The sequence below is a fragment of the Pongo abelii genome, chromosome X (assembly GCF_028885655.2).
Source record: "Pongo abelii isolate AG06213 chromosome X, NHGRI_mPonAbe1-v2.0_pri, whole genome shotgun sequence".
NCBI classification, from domain to species: domain Eukaryota; kingdom Metazoa; phylum Chordata; class Mammalia; order Primates; family Hominidae; genus Pongo; species Pongo abelii.
Window position 1 is genome coordinate 130,556,547 of NC_072008.2, and position 16,978 is coordinate 130,573,524.

Sequence of the window (16,978 nt, forward strand, 5' to 3'; positions counted from 1 at the left end):
GCCGTATTTATGGGATGTGTCTTATGTAGAAAATCATAAAAGGATACAACTGAACATTTGAAAATATCCTTCTACTGTATTACATCTTCTGCAAGGTTTGGATTAGTATACATATGGCATTAAAAAAAAGGAGCTATGTTTTTACTTGGTAAGTAATATGCAGTAAAGACCTAATATAGCAAAACCATAATGTGCAGTTATAGTTAAGGTTTTGTTCAGGCTTCCAGAAAAAGTCAGGTTAAGCTAGCAACTTGGTATATGAGGCATCAACCCATAATGATTTTTCTTAATAAAGTATTTAATTTAAGTCAGTTTGCTCTGTTTGTTGTTATAATTGAGCAGAAACTTAAAGCATTTTTCATTTATGAGACTTGTCACAACACATTAAAAATATAGGTGGGTAGAATTTCTCTAAAATCTATCATGAATAGACTCTGGGGCTTTGCTTTCATTGTGTAAAAAGTTTTTTGTGGTCTTCACAGATATTCCATATGAGGATTTTAGTACAGTGTAGAAGTTAAGAGACTGGACTCTGGAATCAGACCACCACTTACTAGCTCTGTGACACTGGGCAAGTTACGTAACCTCTCTGTGCCTCTGTTTCTCATTTGGACAATGGGGACCATAATGTGACCTTCATGATATAATCCATGTAAAGCATCTGGAACAATTCTTGACACATGGTAATTTTAAATTAATTTTAGCCATCATCATCAACTTACTTTATGGAAAGGAATCAAAAGAGGTGTGAATTAGAATATAAAATCAAATATACTATAATGACAACTATGTGATGACCTGCTGTCTTGCATGTTTCATTTTCCTCAGACAGATAAATTCTGATTTTTAGTGTGAATGGCAAGAAACCCTAGGCAGATAATACCAAATGATAGCTCTTGTACTTTCAGATATAAGGGGATAAAATAGCAGAAGAGAAGGTAAAAGAGAAAAAGCAGGTAAGGGAGATAAGGAAGAAAAATCCGAGCAGTAAGTGTGGCAGACTTTTTAATCTGCCACCTCTGATCCCTCTACTCTCCTCAGCCACTCTCAGGAGTAACAGTGAAACTGCTGGGAGAGGTCACTCCAGGCTAGAAACAAGTATTTTGAAATGAGAACATACAGCAAACTGCATCATGAATTGAAAACTAGAGCAAACCATAATATTTTCCTGAACCCTAAGCATTAATTTTTACTGAAGCATGGATTAAAGTTACCTTTTCAAAAGCAAACAAAAACAAGAGGAAACAAAACGCACAAACAACCCCCCCCCCCCCCCACGAAAGGAATTAAAAACACAAGGGAAGAGTAGTAACCCAAATAACTACTGTATTAAAAAATGATGTCTTAGTTGCAACTAATGAACCAAAATAAGACTGTGTTACCACCTGTATAAAATTGTAAGCTTCTTGGAGGGAAGGTTTTGGTCATTGATTCATTTATTTATGTTTGGTCTCCAAAAATTACTCAGGATATTGCTGGCTATATATATTATTCTCAATTTCTACTGTTTAAATTGACTTCCTGGAATTTTACATGGCTCAAGTCCCTCTGTACTGAATCCTATTTCAATAAAAATATAAATTTCCAGCTATTTTCACTGCTTGTATATTAAGACTAAGATCATTCAGTGTGAATAAGATGTTGGGAGTGCTGGTACTGTGACATTTATTATAAATAAGTCAGGTAGTTCAAGCTCATGTTGGTTAAACTTAACAGTTCAGGACTCAAAGTGATTTTTTTTCTTTCTCCCAACTAGGAAGAATTCACGTTCCCAAACTAGAAAAAAATCATGTTATCCAACTTTGACATAAACATTCACCTTTACATTAAGCAGAAAAAGCTTTTTCGTATTACAAACAGAAGAAATTTCCATATACCCTTTATAAAATGTTATATATAAATGCTGGGCTTGGCCACAGAGAACTTAATCAAAATCCCACGTTGCTTCAGGGTAGTTATATGCGAAATGCAATTTCCATTGTATTGAAGCCTCCATTCTGTAAATATTTATCTATTTTCAAAATTGCCAACATATTTGAAAACTTTAATTGGTTTATACTCAAGGCACTGGAGACAAGGAAAATTTGCTTTCACAAGATATTTACATGCATTTATTCTGTTCACGTAGAGGACTTCTTTCAAGTGATCATGAAATTTAATGTGAAGTGAAACCATCCCAGCTACAGTTCTAATGACCAAATTAGAAGAAAAGTAATCAACAATCAATCATTTTGATCACTGTACCTTTTTTCTCTGATTTATCAGAAACTTTTCCTCCAATTGGAGAGTAAGTAGTGTCCATGGACTCGGTCCCCCTGTTCCCTTTGCTAACTCCATTTGCATACAGCTCTCCTTCAACTGGTTGCAACTGCCAAGTCAGGCCGAACAAATGCACTGCTGCAAGAGAACAAGCCATACATTAATTTATTCCAGACTCACTGAGAAAATCTCCAAGCCAGGTATCCCTTTGCACCTAAAAATGTTATGAACAGTTTTCTTTTAGTTAGGCCAAGTAACTGGGAGTTTATACCTATACATCATACATGTAGCTACTTACATGCTACGACACACATATAAGTGTTAACAGCTGTTAAAGTAGCTGTTGTTAACATTTTGAGGCTAAAGCTAGCCCAATGATAGGATTAGAAATTGGAATCAACTATAGTACAATTAGACTTAACTTCTCACTGCTGTGACCCTTTCCTTTTCCATTTCCCTTAGTCATGTAACACTAGTTTCCATATGGAAACTATTACAGAGTAATGGTGGACAGACTATCATGAGAACATGGAAGACCTTCTCTACGGCTTTAATTCAATTCAGTTCAGCAAATATTTCCTGAATGCCTAGTATGAATAAAGCCCTATGATAGTTGCTGCAGGTGTTAAAATGTAGATGCTTATTAGGGTGGGATTTGGTAGTAATACCAGGATAAAATAATATTATGCTGAATGATTGACATAAGACAGGTTTAAACTGCTATCAGAAGATTAAAAAGTACCCAGTGTTGGTCACTGTGCAGGAAGATGGGCACTCTCATACACTCCTGATGAGAGTATAAGAATACAGTGACCTTTTTTGGAGGGCAATGTGGCACCATTTATTAAATGAACTTAAAATCTGATTTACCCTTTGAGCTAACAATTTAATTTCTGTGAATTAACTATGAATGTTGCCAAAGTACAATGCTGTCTATTGTAACATCTGAAAATAATATTAGAAAGTTATAATCAATCTAAATATTCATCAAGAGGGGATTAATCAAATAACTGATGAGATAGTAAATAATACAAGATCATGTGGCTGCTAAAAATCATGTTGCAGAAGACCATGCAATGGCATGGGAAATATTCATAAGGTATCAAATGAAAAATATTAGACTACTAACCATTATAAATAGTGTGATCTGAAGTGTGTGTGTTTGTGTATGTGTGCACATGTTCATGTCTGGAGAAAAAAGGTTTGGAAGAATATATAGCAAAATGTTAACAGCATGAGAAGCTTACAGAGAATTTTTACTTTTTTCTTTATGATTTCTGTGTTTTCCATATTTTTTTTACAATGAAGATGTGTAACATTTGCCATCTGTGAAAAAGAAAGCTTTTGGTTTAAAGGAACAGGAGGTTAAAATAGGTTGGGCTGATCAAGAATAATTTTTGAAGGAAGCGGAGTAGATATAGACCTTGAAGGATGTGTAGGGCTTTGACAGGTGACAACAATTGGTGGGGAGAAGGGGCAGGGCTGAACAAAATATGACTTTGTAAAGTACATGATGTATCTGAGGCAAAAGAAGTTGCTGGGGTTCACTGGAGCTTAGCTATGTGCTGGTGCTAGTGGAAGTTAACACCAGAAAGGAAGATTAGAGCCATATTGTGGAGGACACTGGCCACACTTACACATTTGGATTCAACTTATTAGGCAACGGAGAGGCATTTCTAATTTTTGAGAGGTTGAGTGATATGATCAGAATTTTTAGGAGGATTAATTTGATAATGGGGAACACTGAAGGTTTTTAGGCAAATAACTGATATAATAAAAACATCCTTTGCAGAAAGATAAATCCAGTAGTAGTATGGAGAAGAATGAATTGGAGACCTAAAGATTTGGCAAATAAATCAATTGGGATGGCATTGCAATAATTTAGGAAAGAAGTAATTAGTGCCCCAACTAGAGTAGTGTCACAGGAGTGTCTCAGTTATTTGCAGTGGGAATGCAAAGAAGGAGATTTCTTAAGGAGAAATTGCATAAATGGCATCTCAGGATTTGGCAACAAGTTCTCTCTCTCTCTCTCTCTCCCCCTCTCTCTCTCTTTCTCTGTCTCTGTGTGTGTTTGTATACACATTCATGCATTGTATATAGGTGTGCTGAGGTAGGGTGTAGAAAAAAGTGAGAGAAAGGAGGGAGGAATCCAAAATGGTTAAGGTTTTGAGTCTAACTGAAACAATGGTGGAACCATTAATAGAGTTAGAGAATTCTTTATTAGCCCAGCACTTGCTACAAATAGTTGCTACTGGATTTGTGTTTTGTTGATTGATGACTATTTGAATATGTGGCTTGAGACAGGATGAGAAGATGCAACGAATGCAATGAATTCAGCCTTTGGGGCTGTTGGGTTTCTGGGACTGATGGGCCCTCCAGATAGTGAATGCTAACTATAGGAGGTTTGAAGTTCTGGAGGATATTAGAGCTAGAAAAAGAATGAAAAGTCATATATGCACAGAGGCAATAGTTGAAGCTGTGAGAGTGAATGAAGTCACTGAAGGGAGAGAATGTTAGGAGAAAACAGTGCCTAGGGCAAAAAGCTGGAGAAACCTCTTGTTTGTTTTCTCACTGCATTTTTCAACATCAACCAAATCCTACCAAAAGGAAAAAAAAAAAAAAAAAAAAGTGAATCTGCTCGTAAGCCATTTCATATTTCTCTTTGTGTTCCTAGGTGAACTGAAAGGGGCTAATTAGTATGTGTAACACTCATGTATAGTATTTGAGTTAGTGACCGAGAACAGAGAAGGATAGCCTATTTAAAAATCATTCATCCACTTTTAGTTGGAGCTAAAGAGATTTCTAACACCTACTTCCTAATTTATCCTTAAAACTTTTAAGCATTTAATTGGTTTCTACCCTTTTATTTGGATTAAGGCCAGTGCTGCCTGATGAATTTCTCTTGCAATTATTGGAAATAATTTTAACTCAAAGGATAGTGGTTCTGAGTAAGGTATGGTATGGCACATTAATAAAGCTATATTAGTGACATCTTTGAGATTTCCTTGCCAATGGACTCTTAGTTTAACACACCTGTTCCAATTAGAGGTATTTTTCAGTTTTACAGAAAATTTGGTCTACTCTGCCTCCCAAATAATTTGAATATGATGGATAGTAGGAGCTATATTGAAAATGTGTTTCATTCCCTTGGTTCAATTACTTTTGTGAAATTAGATGGACCATATGTAACAAAAGGAATAGTAGTTCTCATTTAGAAGCCTAAGGGGGCTATTTTATACACTTTAAGTTGAGCCAGTTTCCTGGCGGCACTTGAAAATGCGAGAAAATGCATGTGGTGAGATTCACTTCAAAATATATAAGGTAAGGATTAATTTTTCACCATCAAATGAAATGGACTTCTTCCAGCCAATCAAGACAGATAAAGAGGTATGGGCACATTTAGTAGAACACTCTTTGAGAGCAGTGAAGCTTTGTAATTTTTCGAACTTACTATATCTTTCCCAGGGAACAAGCTGTTTGTAATATATATTTGTGTGAATATATAATGAAAGTTAATTATTTGCTACAGACCACAGAGAGGTATCATGGCAAGGCTACTGGCCTTTTATTTCTTCCAAACATAGGTACTGGCCAACCAAAATGGCCAGTTATCAACAACTAATACAGTCTAACCAGTACACATTGGCTGACGCTTTAGACAACAGTATAAAGACAGCTTCCTTAGTTTCTAGTGGATTCCCATCCAGATTTATGCTATGTGTTCAGAGCCACACTGTTTAGGTGAGTCTCCCAAACCCAAGAATAGACATTGTGAGCCAATTGGCTAGAATAAGGGTAAAATTAGTAATGAACAAACAGGGCAATATTAAGTCATATTCACATGTTGATTCAACAAATACTTTTTTGAGTGCCTACTTTATACCAGGCACTGTTTTTTTTTTTCTGAGTTTACAACAGCAAAAACATAAAAAAACCTCTACACTCCCAGAACTTATATGAGAGGGTAGTGGGTTAAGACAGGCAAATAAAAAATACATGATATAAAATATAAGATAGAATATAACGTTATGGGAACAAACCAAAAAACAAAAAACAACAAATAAACAAGATAACGTTGGGTAGTTATAAGTGCTATGAAGGTAAAAATAGGTAAGGGTGGTCAGAGAAGGCCTCTTGGAGGAGGTAACATTTGAACGAAGATTAGAATGAAGTGAAGCCATTGTGAATATCTAGTGGAAGAACCTTCCAGGCAGACAAAACAGAATTTATAGAAAGCCCTGAAGTGTTACATGAAGTGTGTGAGAAATACTAAGGAGCCCAGTGTGAGCTCAGTCAGAAAGGCAAAGAGTGGTAGGAACACTCATACACATAAGTCCTGGACCCATAATCTTGTTACCTCAGTATGCTAGCCAACTTTGCAAGCTGGTCACCAACAAATAAGAATTAGAAAGTAATAACCCTAAAATCTCACATACCAGAATATATACCTCCAAATGAGCACTGCTGGTTAAAGTAGATGTAATATAAGTACTATTGACTGTAAGCAAGGTCAAAGTTACTGTTCCCTAAGACATATATAAAATATATATATATACTCAATGAATGGAGATGGATGCTACCCAGATCTCTGAGGGAGTACCCGTCCTGTTATTTGCATTTCACTGAAATTCAATGGTTGGACAGAATGTTTATGTCTATTCAAATATTCCAGGAATGGTGTATTTTCAGCAGATTAAAAATGGCAGTCCCTAATGCTCTTTTAGCAAATGTTCACTGGTGTTGAGCCCTGTACATTTTACAATTATTCTCCTTCCTTTTCTATCCAATTGCAAAGAGCTGTGCTCTAAAATTATAAATTCATTACAAAGTTCAGGTAATGAGTGGATTATCTTGGCTCTCCTCAATTCCAAATTCAATCAAGCACCTTGGAACTCAAGGCAGGCTGACCCCATGTACAGAAGCTCTTCTTAACTTACACATTTCTGTAGCAACCTCCAAATCTCTCTGCAGTTTTCTCTCTGCATCCTGTTAGAATGTTGGACTTTGTTTCTCATAAATAAGACTGGTGGTCTCTAGCAACATTTATAATCAATAATCCTTCCCCATCCCACTCTTTCAAGAGGCACTCATTGACTCAAAGAAAAAAAAAATCCCACAGGAATGTGTCAGAAGTAAATGTGGGAAATACATGCTGAATAACTTAGGCCTATGCTATCCAATATGGTAGCCACTCATCACATGTGTCTGTTGCACACTTGAAATGTGGCTAGTCAGAGTTGAAGACTTGATATAAAAGAAAAAATATAAAAGATCACATTAATATTTTTATATTATTTACACATTGAAATGATAATATTTTGGATATATCAGGTTAAATAAAATATTTATTTAAATTAATTTCACCTGTTTCTTCTTACTTTTTTAATATGGCTACTATAAAACTTTAAATTACATATATGGTTCACAATGTATTTCTGTTGAGCAGTGATGATCTTGGACTACCTACAACATTTCACAAAGAGATATGATGTTTCTCTTTTAGCACCCTATCATAGAATCTACCACACTATATTAAAGATATCTGTTTACATGTCTGTCTCATCATTATTAAGCACTCCAAAGGCAGCAACAATGCCTTCTGCATTTTTCTGTTCCTGGTACCTAACTCTGTGATTGGTAGTCAGGAAGTACTCTTCATTGCTGATAGGAGTGTAAAGTGGTAAAGTGGCTTTGGAAGACAATGTTGATATCTATCACTATTTAAATTGAGAATATTCCTTGACCAAGGAATTCTACTTCTAGGAGTCTGTACTAAAGAAATAATCACATGTGGGGCATAAAGGGGCATGTGCAAGGAAATTCACTATTGCATTGTTAATATATTGACTTTATTAATGTAGTTAAAAATTAGAACAACTAATATACCCATCTACGGAAGAGTGGTACACCCTTACTATGAAATCCTTTGTAAGAATTAAAAGGACTGATACTGAGAAATTATCAGATTGAAGGAAACTAAGGAGACATGATGACTAAATACAATATGGGGATCTAGAAAGAATCCTGTAACAGAAAAGACTGTGGAAAAACTGGAGAACTCTGAATTAAACTCTAAGTTTAATTAATAGCCTCATACCAATGTTAATGTCTTAGTTTTAGTAATTGTACTATGTGCAAGATGCTAATATTGGGAGAAGCTCAGTGACAGGAATACAGTGATTCTGTGCTATATTTGTAACTTTTCTGTAAGTCTAAAATTATTTCAAAATAAAAAGCCAAAAAGAGAGAGAAAATGGACTGATCAAGTGATATGCTGGAGCTGGCTTATACTGGTTTACAAAAGCCAACTGTGCACATCTCTTCCCAATTCCACCTCCAATGACTTTATATTGGCAGTTGAAATTGACCATGGTGGGTGTATTTACATCCTAGGAATTAGCAAATGTGGCAGATCAAGGCTTTTTGGGCCAGAGAGCTTGTTGTTAAACATTTATCAGCACATCACTGGATGATCTGTATGTACTGAAATGAAACAAGCTCTAAGATTTTATGAAAAATATTGTAGAACAATGCATATTCTATGATCTGGTTTAAGTAGAAAATATGTATTTATATATATCTATATTTTTTAAATGCGTAGAAAGAGACCTGAAAAATGAATACCAAACTATTGATGTTTAGAGTAGGGAGCTGTGAAAACCAAAAGGATACTTTGACATTTTCATAGTATTGTTAGAATCTTTTACAATGATAATGTATTCATGTATTATTATATAATTTTAAAATACCAGGTGCTCAACAAACCTTTGTTAAGCTGAATGGTTTCATTGTTTTATTCTATCTCTTTTATTGCTGTTTTCTGTCTAAAATTGGGCTTTTCAAAACATTTCAAAGCAGCAGAACCATTCAGCAATTAAATATGAACAGTTCCCAGATACATAAAACAGATAAAACAGAATTTGATTGAAAGGGATTGGCTGTCCAAAAGATCCAAATAATATAGTTTGAAATCTAGTGGCCTAAAAAATTATCTTCAAAATATCTGAATAAGGAAAATTTAGGTGTTGGGAAGAATTCCTTTTAGGTATTTAAATTTATTGAAATATCTTTATAGTGCTACTGTCAGGAGACAGGACCCCTTTTCATGTTATTATGTATCTTTTGGGGTTTTGTGTCCACTCTCTTACAGGTAATTTTTGAATACACCTAACAATAAATAGGGCTTTGATAATAAATATACAAGTTAACCTTGAAATTATAAGACTTTTAAGACAAATGTAACTTTGCTTTCAAGGAATTCATCTTGCACCTTAAAATGAAAAGATATTCAGCTAGGGGTGTTATATTTATTTGTTGCAAGAATTTTGGGGTATTATTTTCTAAATCTACCAAATAAACCTATTTAGAAAGTTTGAAATTTATCTTACAAATAAAGTCCTGACCATTATGGATCATGTCCTGCTTCACAGCATGCCAAGACAAAAGCATATAATATTTTCCAAGATACTTTGTTTTTCCTTTTTGTCAGCATTCTCCCCCTACTAGTTCCCTTCATGTTCCTTCAGGCTAGGGAATGCTACAGCTTTTGTACTTCACTTCCAAGGCTTGTCAAAACTACAGATCTGCTTGTATGTTGGACAGTTCCCTTCCTGAAATATATACGAAGTACATTACCCAGATGGTGACCCCTGATGACTTCAGGCTTTCAACTAACTCCCGTGGGAAGCAATTTCACCAGACCGATACTTCAGTGGCCATGATGTGAGACTAGATGCTTCTGCAATAAGGAATATCACTGCAAAAATAAATGCTACTTGAATTAAATGCAGTGACTGCCAACATTACAGAAACCAGGTTATCTTCCCATCTTAAAATAAATCCCATTTTTATTACATTAAACATCAAATTGGCATATGAGTGAACTATAGCCCTTTGATAAATTACCTTCAGATCTGAATTTTATCCTGATAATAACCATATTACATGCAGGATTGAAAACTATTAGTTTCCAGAGAAGCATTTTTCAAGAACTAAATTAAAGAAGTAATGCATGTTTATTTATGGTATCTACTATTGCCTCAGCAGTTTCATTCAACTTTTCTCTTTTTTTCCTAGGGCTATACATATACATTTTATACTAAAAATATTATTTGTGCTTGCACTACATCATGAACATAAATAAAACATACTTAAATGTTTCTTTTCAAAGCAATTTAAATGTAGTCAATATGCTTTTGAGGTCTCTTTCAAACATTTTTGAAAACCCAAAAAGCTGTTGTGTCGTATATAGATAGAATTCCCTTTGAAAGAAAGAACTTCACTAATTAAAAGAAAAAAAAGAAAAGGCATTTTAACTTGAACTGTTTTACAAAACACATTTTGCAAGTCTGCCATGATGAAACATTAAAATTAAATGCCAATTAAGAAAAGATTGAGATAGTATAACAGAGCAATGAGGACACCTTTTTTGTTGCTCCACGTGTCTGAATCCTTACTTTTCCTCTCCTAAATGAAATGAATTATTCTCTATTGCAGCATGCTTTTTTTTTTGCCTTAGTATGGTGCTAGTTTTATCCAATATTCAGGATGGAAAAGATCCTATCAGAGTAATAAATCATTTTAATATCCCAGTTCTGTATTATATTATCTTAAAACTTTCATTTACTACGTATTTTATATTTTCCATTCCAAGACTACAGCAATATTTATAAATAACATGTCTAGTTAGGTACCTTATCACAGGTTTAATATATGATCTCCATTTGCAGTTGCATAACGGGCCCATCTGTGTATGCCTTATCAGACAGACACAATTATTCAGTGGTTTCATCTCAAGTCAAAGCACCAATAAGTGCTCTCTATAACTCAAATCTTATTTATTTTTGTATTATTATTTGCTTTGTGGAGTCAGGAAGAATAAGCAGCATAATGATGGGACAAATTCAAAAAACAGTTTAATGAATAATATAGCAAAAATATAAATTTAGACATGAATCAGTACTTTTAATTCTTCTTTAAAATTTTATTTTTTTTTCTATTTTACTTCATTTTCTGCTCAACTAATTCTCCCTTTCTCTATGGTCCAAATCACTGCCAATCACTTCTTCATTACTGATGATGGGAGTTTCTTAGATTCCTAAATATTCTCCTACTCTCTTTCCTGTTTTGAGTACTTATTGGCAATAGTAACCAGGTTCTTTTAAAAAGACCCAAATAAAACTTGTGACTATAGAGAGTAAGAAATAGACATACACAGCTATCTCTTCCTCTTACCCATTTGACTTGTATATTATTTAAATTTTTAAAATAGAAATGTATTCATTGATTTATATCCACAACCTCTGGTAGCTGATACTTTGAAACTCACTTTTCTGAGTTAGCATCATGTAATCATAGCCATAAATACGCGGTATGTGTCCTTCTGCAAACTTTTAGATATTGGAATTTTAAAAACCCTGTCATTAACTTATTATTCACAGTTAACGTTAAGGAGCAGGGCTTATAAAAGGCTGGGAAGACAGGATACAATAGAGAAGATGGAAAACGATGAGTGGTGAAAAACTATGAAACCTTCTTATCTGTCTTATAAGATGTGAACAGATGAGGAGGTACAGAGAGTGAAGTGGTGATTATAAGGACCCAGTTTGTTCTGGGTTTTCTGAAGTGACACCATGACAGTGTTCTTCTGAAAGAGTCACCAATGTATTATTAAAATGGGTTGATTCATGATCTGGATCCTCAAGTCTTCTCCTTTCATGCAGTAATTATTTGTTGGCTGGCTCCTATGTATTAGACATTGTCCTAGTTGCTGAGGATACAACACTTACTGTTTGGTTGCAAAAAGAACTAGCCCTGTCGGCGATTTCACTCTGTGTAAAGGGAGGCAGTTGTCATATGGCATAATAAAGAGCAGGGACTCTGGAGCCAAGGTTTCTTGGTTCAAATCTCAACTCTGCTGCTAACTAGTGTGTGTAATAATCTTGGGTAAGTTATTCTCTGCCTCTCAGTATCTTCACCATAAAATGTGCACAATAACAACATCTGCATAAGGTTGTTGTGAACACTAAATGAGTCAGTATATGTAAAGTACCTAGAAAAAAATGCCTGGCACATACTAAATGCCCAATAAAGGTTAGCAATCATTATTAAGCCTGTTTAATTGATCCCTTTACAAAACCATCCTGGAAGTGGAGAAAGGCAGAAAGTCATTGACTCATTGAATTCTCTACTTTCCTACCCTAGGAGATGATTGTGTAGTTGTGATTCTCTGAAGAGAGTAATATAGAGGGACTCCGGTCTTTGACAGAACTTCAGCTGCCATCTTCACACAGCTGTAGAGTTAAAACAAAAATCTCACCTAATTTCCTGATTCCAAATCCTTGACTTAATATACAACAGACATTCATTTATGTTCCCATCCCCATCAACATCCCCCAAAGCTGCAAATTTCTTTAATTTCCTTTCCTCTATCATCAGGGCACTGGGGATCTGGAAGTTGTAGGTTCTGGGTTTTCTTGGTAAAAGGATTCCAGAAATTAGAGCATCCCTAAGATTTTAAAAGGTATCATCATTTCTTAGTAGAGTACACTTTTTATAAAGGTTAGCATAAAGCAGTTAGAGTCTCATTTTATGAATAATTGATAATTCTCACGTAGCTATATAGTATGAAATGGGTCCCAAGAAAACTTTCAGCTGAGTTACCCAGCACAGGTATGCAATCCTGGGCGATGGATTCTACTCTATCAAATTGATCTGCACAAGTAAGGGAATCTGTCTGCAACAATAAAATCATGCTATGTTAGAGCTCAAAAAGACCAGAGTAATCCAGTATAGTTTAGAAAGGAGGGGGCCAGTACATTTAAAGTGAAGAAGGCTGGAAAACACTACCTCAGCTGGGTTATCATCAATGATAGCATGTACATTATGGCACAGACACCTGATATGATGCAATGATAATGGCACCTCTGTGGTCTTCCTCTCCAAAAGCATACCACCAGTTTAAACATAAGCATGACATCAGCAAAACCCAAATTGAAGGACATTAAAAAAACAACCTGGCCAATGCTACTCAAATTGTCAATGTCATCTAGGTCAGAAACCTGTTACAGACCATGGGAAGATAGGAAAACATGACACGATGTAATATCCTATTTTGAATTGGATCCTGGAAAAGAATAACTGGTGACATCCAAATGAAGTGTCAAATGCAGTTAACAGTAATTATTGATGTTCATTTCCTAGTTGTGACAAATGTACCATGGTGATATAGGACATTGACAATAGAAGAAACTATGACGGCCTTTTGTACTATCTAAAAAAAAATAGGAGAAACTAAATGAGGAGTATATGGTAATTCTCTGTACTATCTTTGCAACTTTTCTGTAAGTCTAAAAGTGTTCTACAATTAAAAGGATATTTTGGAAAGAACACACCACACACAAGCCATTTGCCTCAATCTCCTCATTTTACAGAAGAGGAAAATAATACCTAGAGAAAGGAAATGCTTTGCACCTAGGACACAGAGAGCTGACACTAGGACCCTGTTTTTCTACCTCAGTCTTGTTTCACCCAACCACACTGATTCAGTCTTACTTAAGGCCAAAAGAATATATAATCCATTTCTTCTTTTCAATGACATTTAGTACTGAAGTAATTTGACTGGAATATCTGACTAATGAGGCCAATGTTATAGGTTACGTTTTTATTCCAACCAGTTACTTTTGCATAGGGAAAAATTCCACTATTTGTCATAGCCTGATTATTCAAGCTATTTTTTCCATCAATCTCAGGTAAGTACATAAGAGAGAAATGGGAACTCTGTAAAAACCCTCCAATTCAAAATACATGTACATCGCAAAATCTTTTTATAATGACACTTAAATTTTATTGAATTACTGGGTCACATGTAGCTGAAGTAAAATACACTGTATATATTTTCTACTGGTTCTACAATCTTTTCTCTTGTTTACTTCAATCTTCTTAGCATTTTTGTCAAAACGGATCACTTTGTTGTCCTAAGCTTTGCTCACTATTTTTGAAAAAGATGCAAGTTTCTCTTTAAAGAAAAGGTAGGCAGTGGGAAGTTAACTCAATTTCATATCACCCCTGAAAAGGAGTCAAAATTTTTTCTTAATGTTTCCTGAAATGCTTTACCATGATATCAATAGATGTGGGAAAATAATATGGCAGTATTTTAGTTTCATTATTTTTGTATGGTTTGAAACTGTAATTTTGGATTTTAAACAATGTTAAAATATGCAGTTTATGTTAAAATCTTTAATATATAAAATTTCTTATAAATCAATAAATATCAACTGCACCTTTCAATGGAAACATGACAAAAGACATCAATAGGCAATTCACAAAAAAGAAATGCAAATTAACAGAGACAATTTAAAATATTCAACCACAGCAGTAATTTTAAAATGCAAATTAGAGGAGTGATGTCAACAATATGGCAGAATAGGCATTTCCAGTGCTTGCTCCCTCATGGAAACATCAATTTGAACAATCATTCAGGCTAAAAAATTCCTTCACAAGTGCTAAGGAATTCAGGTGAGAGATTACAGTATCTGGTGGAGCACAGACATAAAAAAAGATGCATTGAAGAGGGTAAGAAGAATAGTTTAGCATTACCAGCAATACTACTCTCCCAGGCTTACACAGCACAGTGTGGAGAGAAATACCTTCCATGTGGCAGAAGAGAGTGAAGTGAACACCTAACTTCACTGTAGAAGCCAGCACCATGCCCACCCCAGGGAACCCTGGTGCCAGGCTGGCACCCAATGACCAAGCTTACAGGCCTACCCTAGTGATAAGCAAGGCCTCAAGGCCTGAGACTCCAGGCTGGTCCACATAGACCCAAGCTCCAGGCCAACCACTAAACATGGCTGGTCCCTGTGGCTCCACGCTTTAGGCTAGCTCCAATGGACTCAGGCTCCCACCCCAGTATCAGGCTGGTTCCTATGGATCTGACCTTTAGTGAAGCCACTGCCAACCCAAGATCCAAACTCATCATAGCACAAGGATGGCCCTTATAGCCCTAAGCTGCATTCATTCTTCATGGCCCAAGGGTTTAGGCCTACTGTAGGGCCAGGCCATCTTCCATGGCCCCAGGTACCAGTCTGGCACTGGTGAACCTAAGCTCCAGGCTCAACCATCATTACTGACCCAGGAACCGGGGTGCCATTACTGACCCATGCACCAGGCTTACCAGCCCAAGGATTTCAGCAAAGCCAACCCAGAGACCTTCCCTGCTGGCCCACACAGAATCCCTGGACAAGCTGACAGGTGAAGAGCTTCTCCTGGTGAAGCCAGTCTTTAATGACTGGAGAAGGTGCCAATGCCACAAGGATCATGAATAATCAGGGAAACATGACATCACCAAAGGGAAAACAAAAAACAAAAAACAAAAACAACAACAACAACAATAAACAAAGCACCTGTAACCAAGCCTAAAAAAATGGATAGCTATAAAATGCCTGAAAAATAATTCAAAATAATTAACTTAAAGAAGCTCAGTGAACTACAAGTTCAGTGAGCTACAAGAGAACACAGATAGACAAGTGAATAAAATCAGAAAACAGCACATAAGAAATATGAGAAGCTCAACAAAGAAATAGAAGCCATAAAAAAAAATCCAGAGCTGAAAAACACAATGACTGAACTGAAAAATTCCATCAACAGCTTCAACAATAGTCAGTGAAGCAAAAGAATCAATGAGCTCAAAGATAGGTCATCTGAAATTACTCAGTAGGAGGAACAAAAGGAAGGACAAATGAAAAAGAGTGAAGAAAGCTTATGGTCTCTTCAAGCAAATCTGTTTTTTTTTTTTTTTTTTTTTGAGATGGAGTTTTGCTCTTGTTGCCCAGGCTGGAGTGCAATGGCATGATCTCGGCTCACCGCAACCTCTGCCTCCTGGGTTCAAGCAATTCTCCTGCCTCAGCCTCCTGAGTAGCTAGGATTACAGGGATGTGCCACCATGCCCGGCTAATTTTGTATTTTTAGTAGAGACAGAGTTTCTCCATGTTGGTCAGGCTAGTCTCGAACTCCCAACCTCAGGTGATCTGCCCGCCTCGGCCTCCCAAAGTACTGGGATTACAGGTGTAAGCCACCATGCCTGGCCTCAAGCAAACCTGTATACACATTATGGAAGTCCCGAAACAGCAAATAATGAGAAATGTGTGGAAAGATTATTTAAAGAAATAATGACTGAAAACTTCCCAAATCTGAAGAAGGAAATGAAAATCCAGATGCATGAAGCCCAAAGAACCCAAAATAGAAATAGATTGAACATAAAGAGATATATACTGAGATATTATAATAAAACTCACACAAGTTAACAACAAAAGAGAATTTTGAAAACAGCAAGAGAAAAGTGGCCTATCATATACAGGGAACCTTCAAAGGAATATAAGTGGATTTCTCGGCAGAAACTCTGCAGGCTAGGAGAGAGTGGGGTGATATATCCAAGGTATTAAAAAAGAAAACCCTACCAACTGAGAATATTATAACTGGCAAAGCTGTTCTTCAGAAATTCAGGAGAAATAAAGGCCTTTCCAGACAAACAAAAGCTAAGGGAATTCATCACCATTAGATCTGCTATTCAAGAAATGCTAAAGGGTGTTTTTCAACCTGAAAATAAAAGATGCTAACTAACAACTAAAATAAATATGAAAACATACAAAAGCATAAAATTCAGAGCTTGATTCAGCCATTCGACAATATATACATATTTTAAAACAATATATTGCTTATC

At 35.7% G+C, this 16,978-nt stretch overlaps 1 protein-coding gene across 11 annotated transcripts in view; it reads right to left on the bottom strand.

Annotated features, from left to right (window-relative positions):
* The window catches only part of TENM1 (teneurin transmembrane protein 1), an 841,958-nt gene that overhangs the window by 297,632 nt on the left and 527,348 nt on the right, over window positions 1-16,978 (bottom strand). For 9 of the 11 annotated variants that reach the window (XM_002832080.2, XM_054545040.1, XM_054545042.1 and 6 more), the window contains one exon: window positions 2,245-2,397. In XM_002832080.2, coding sequence (XP_002832126.2) covers window positions 2,245-2,397 — 153 coding nt within the window. The remainder of the gene's footprint in view (window positions 1-2,244; window positions 2,398-16,978) is intronic. The other 2 variants (XM_009235231.2, XM_054545043.1) reach the window with 1 other exon arrangement.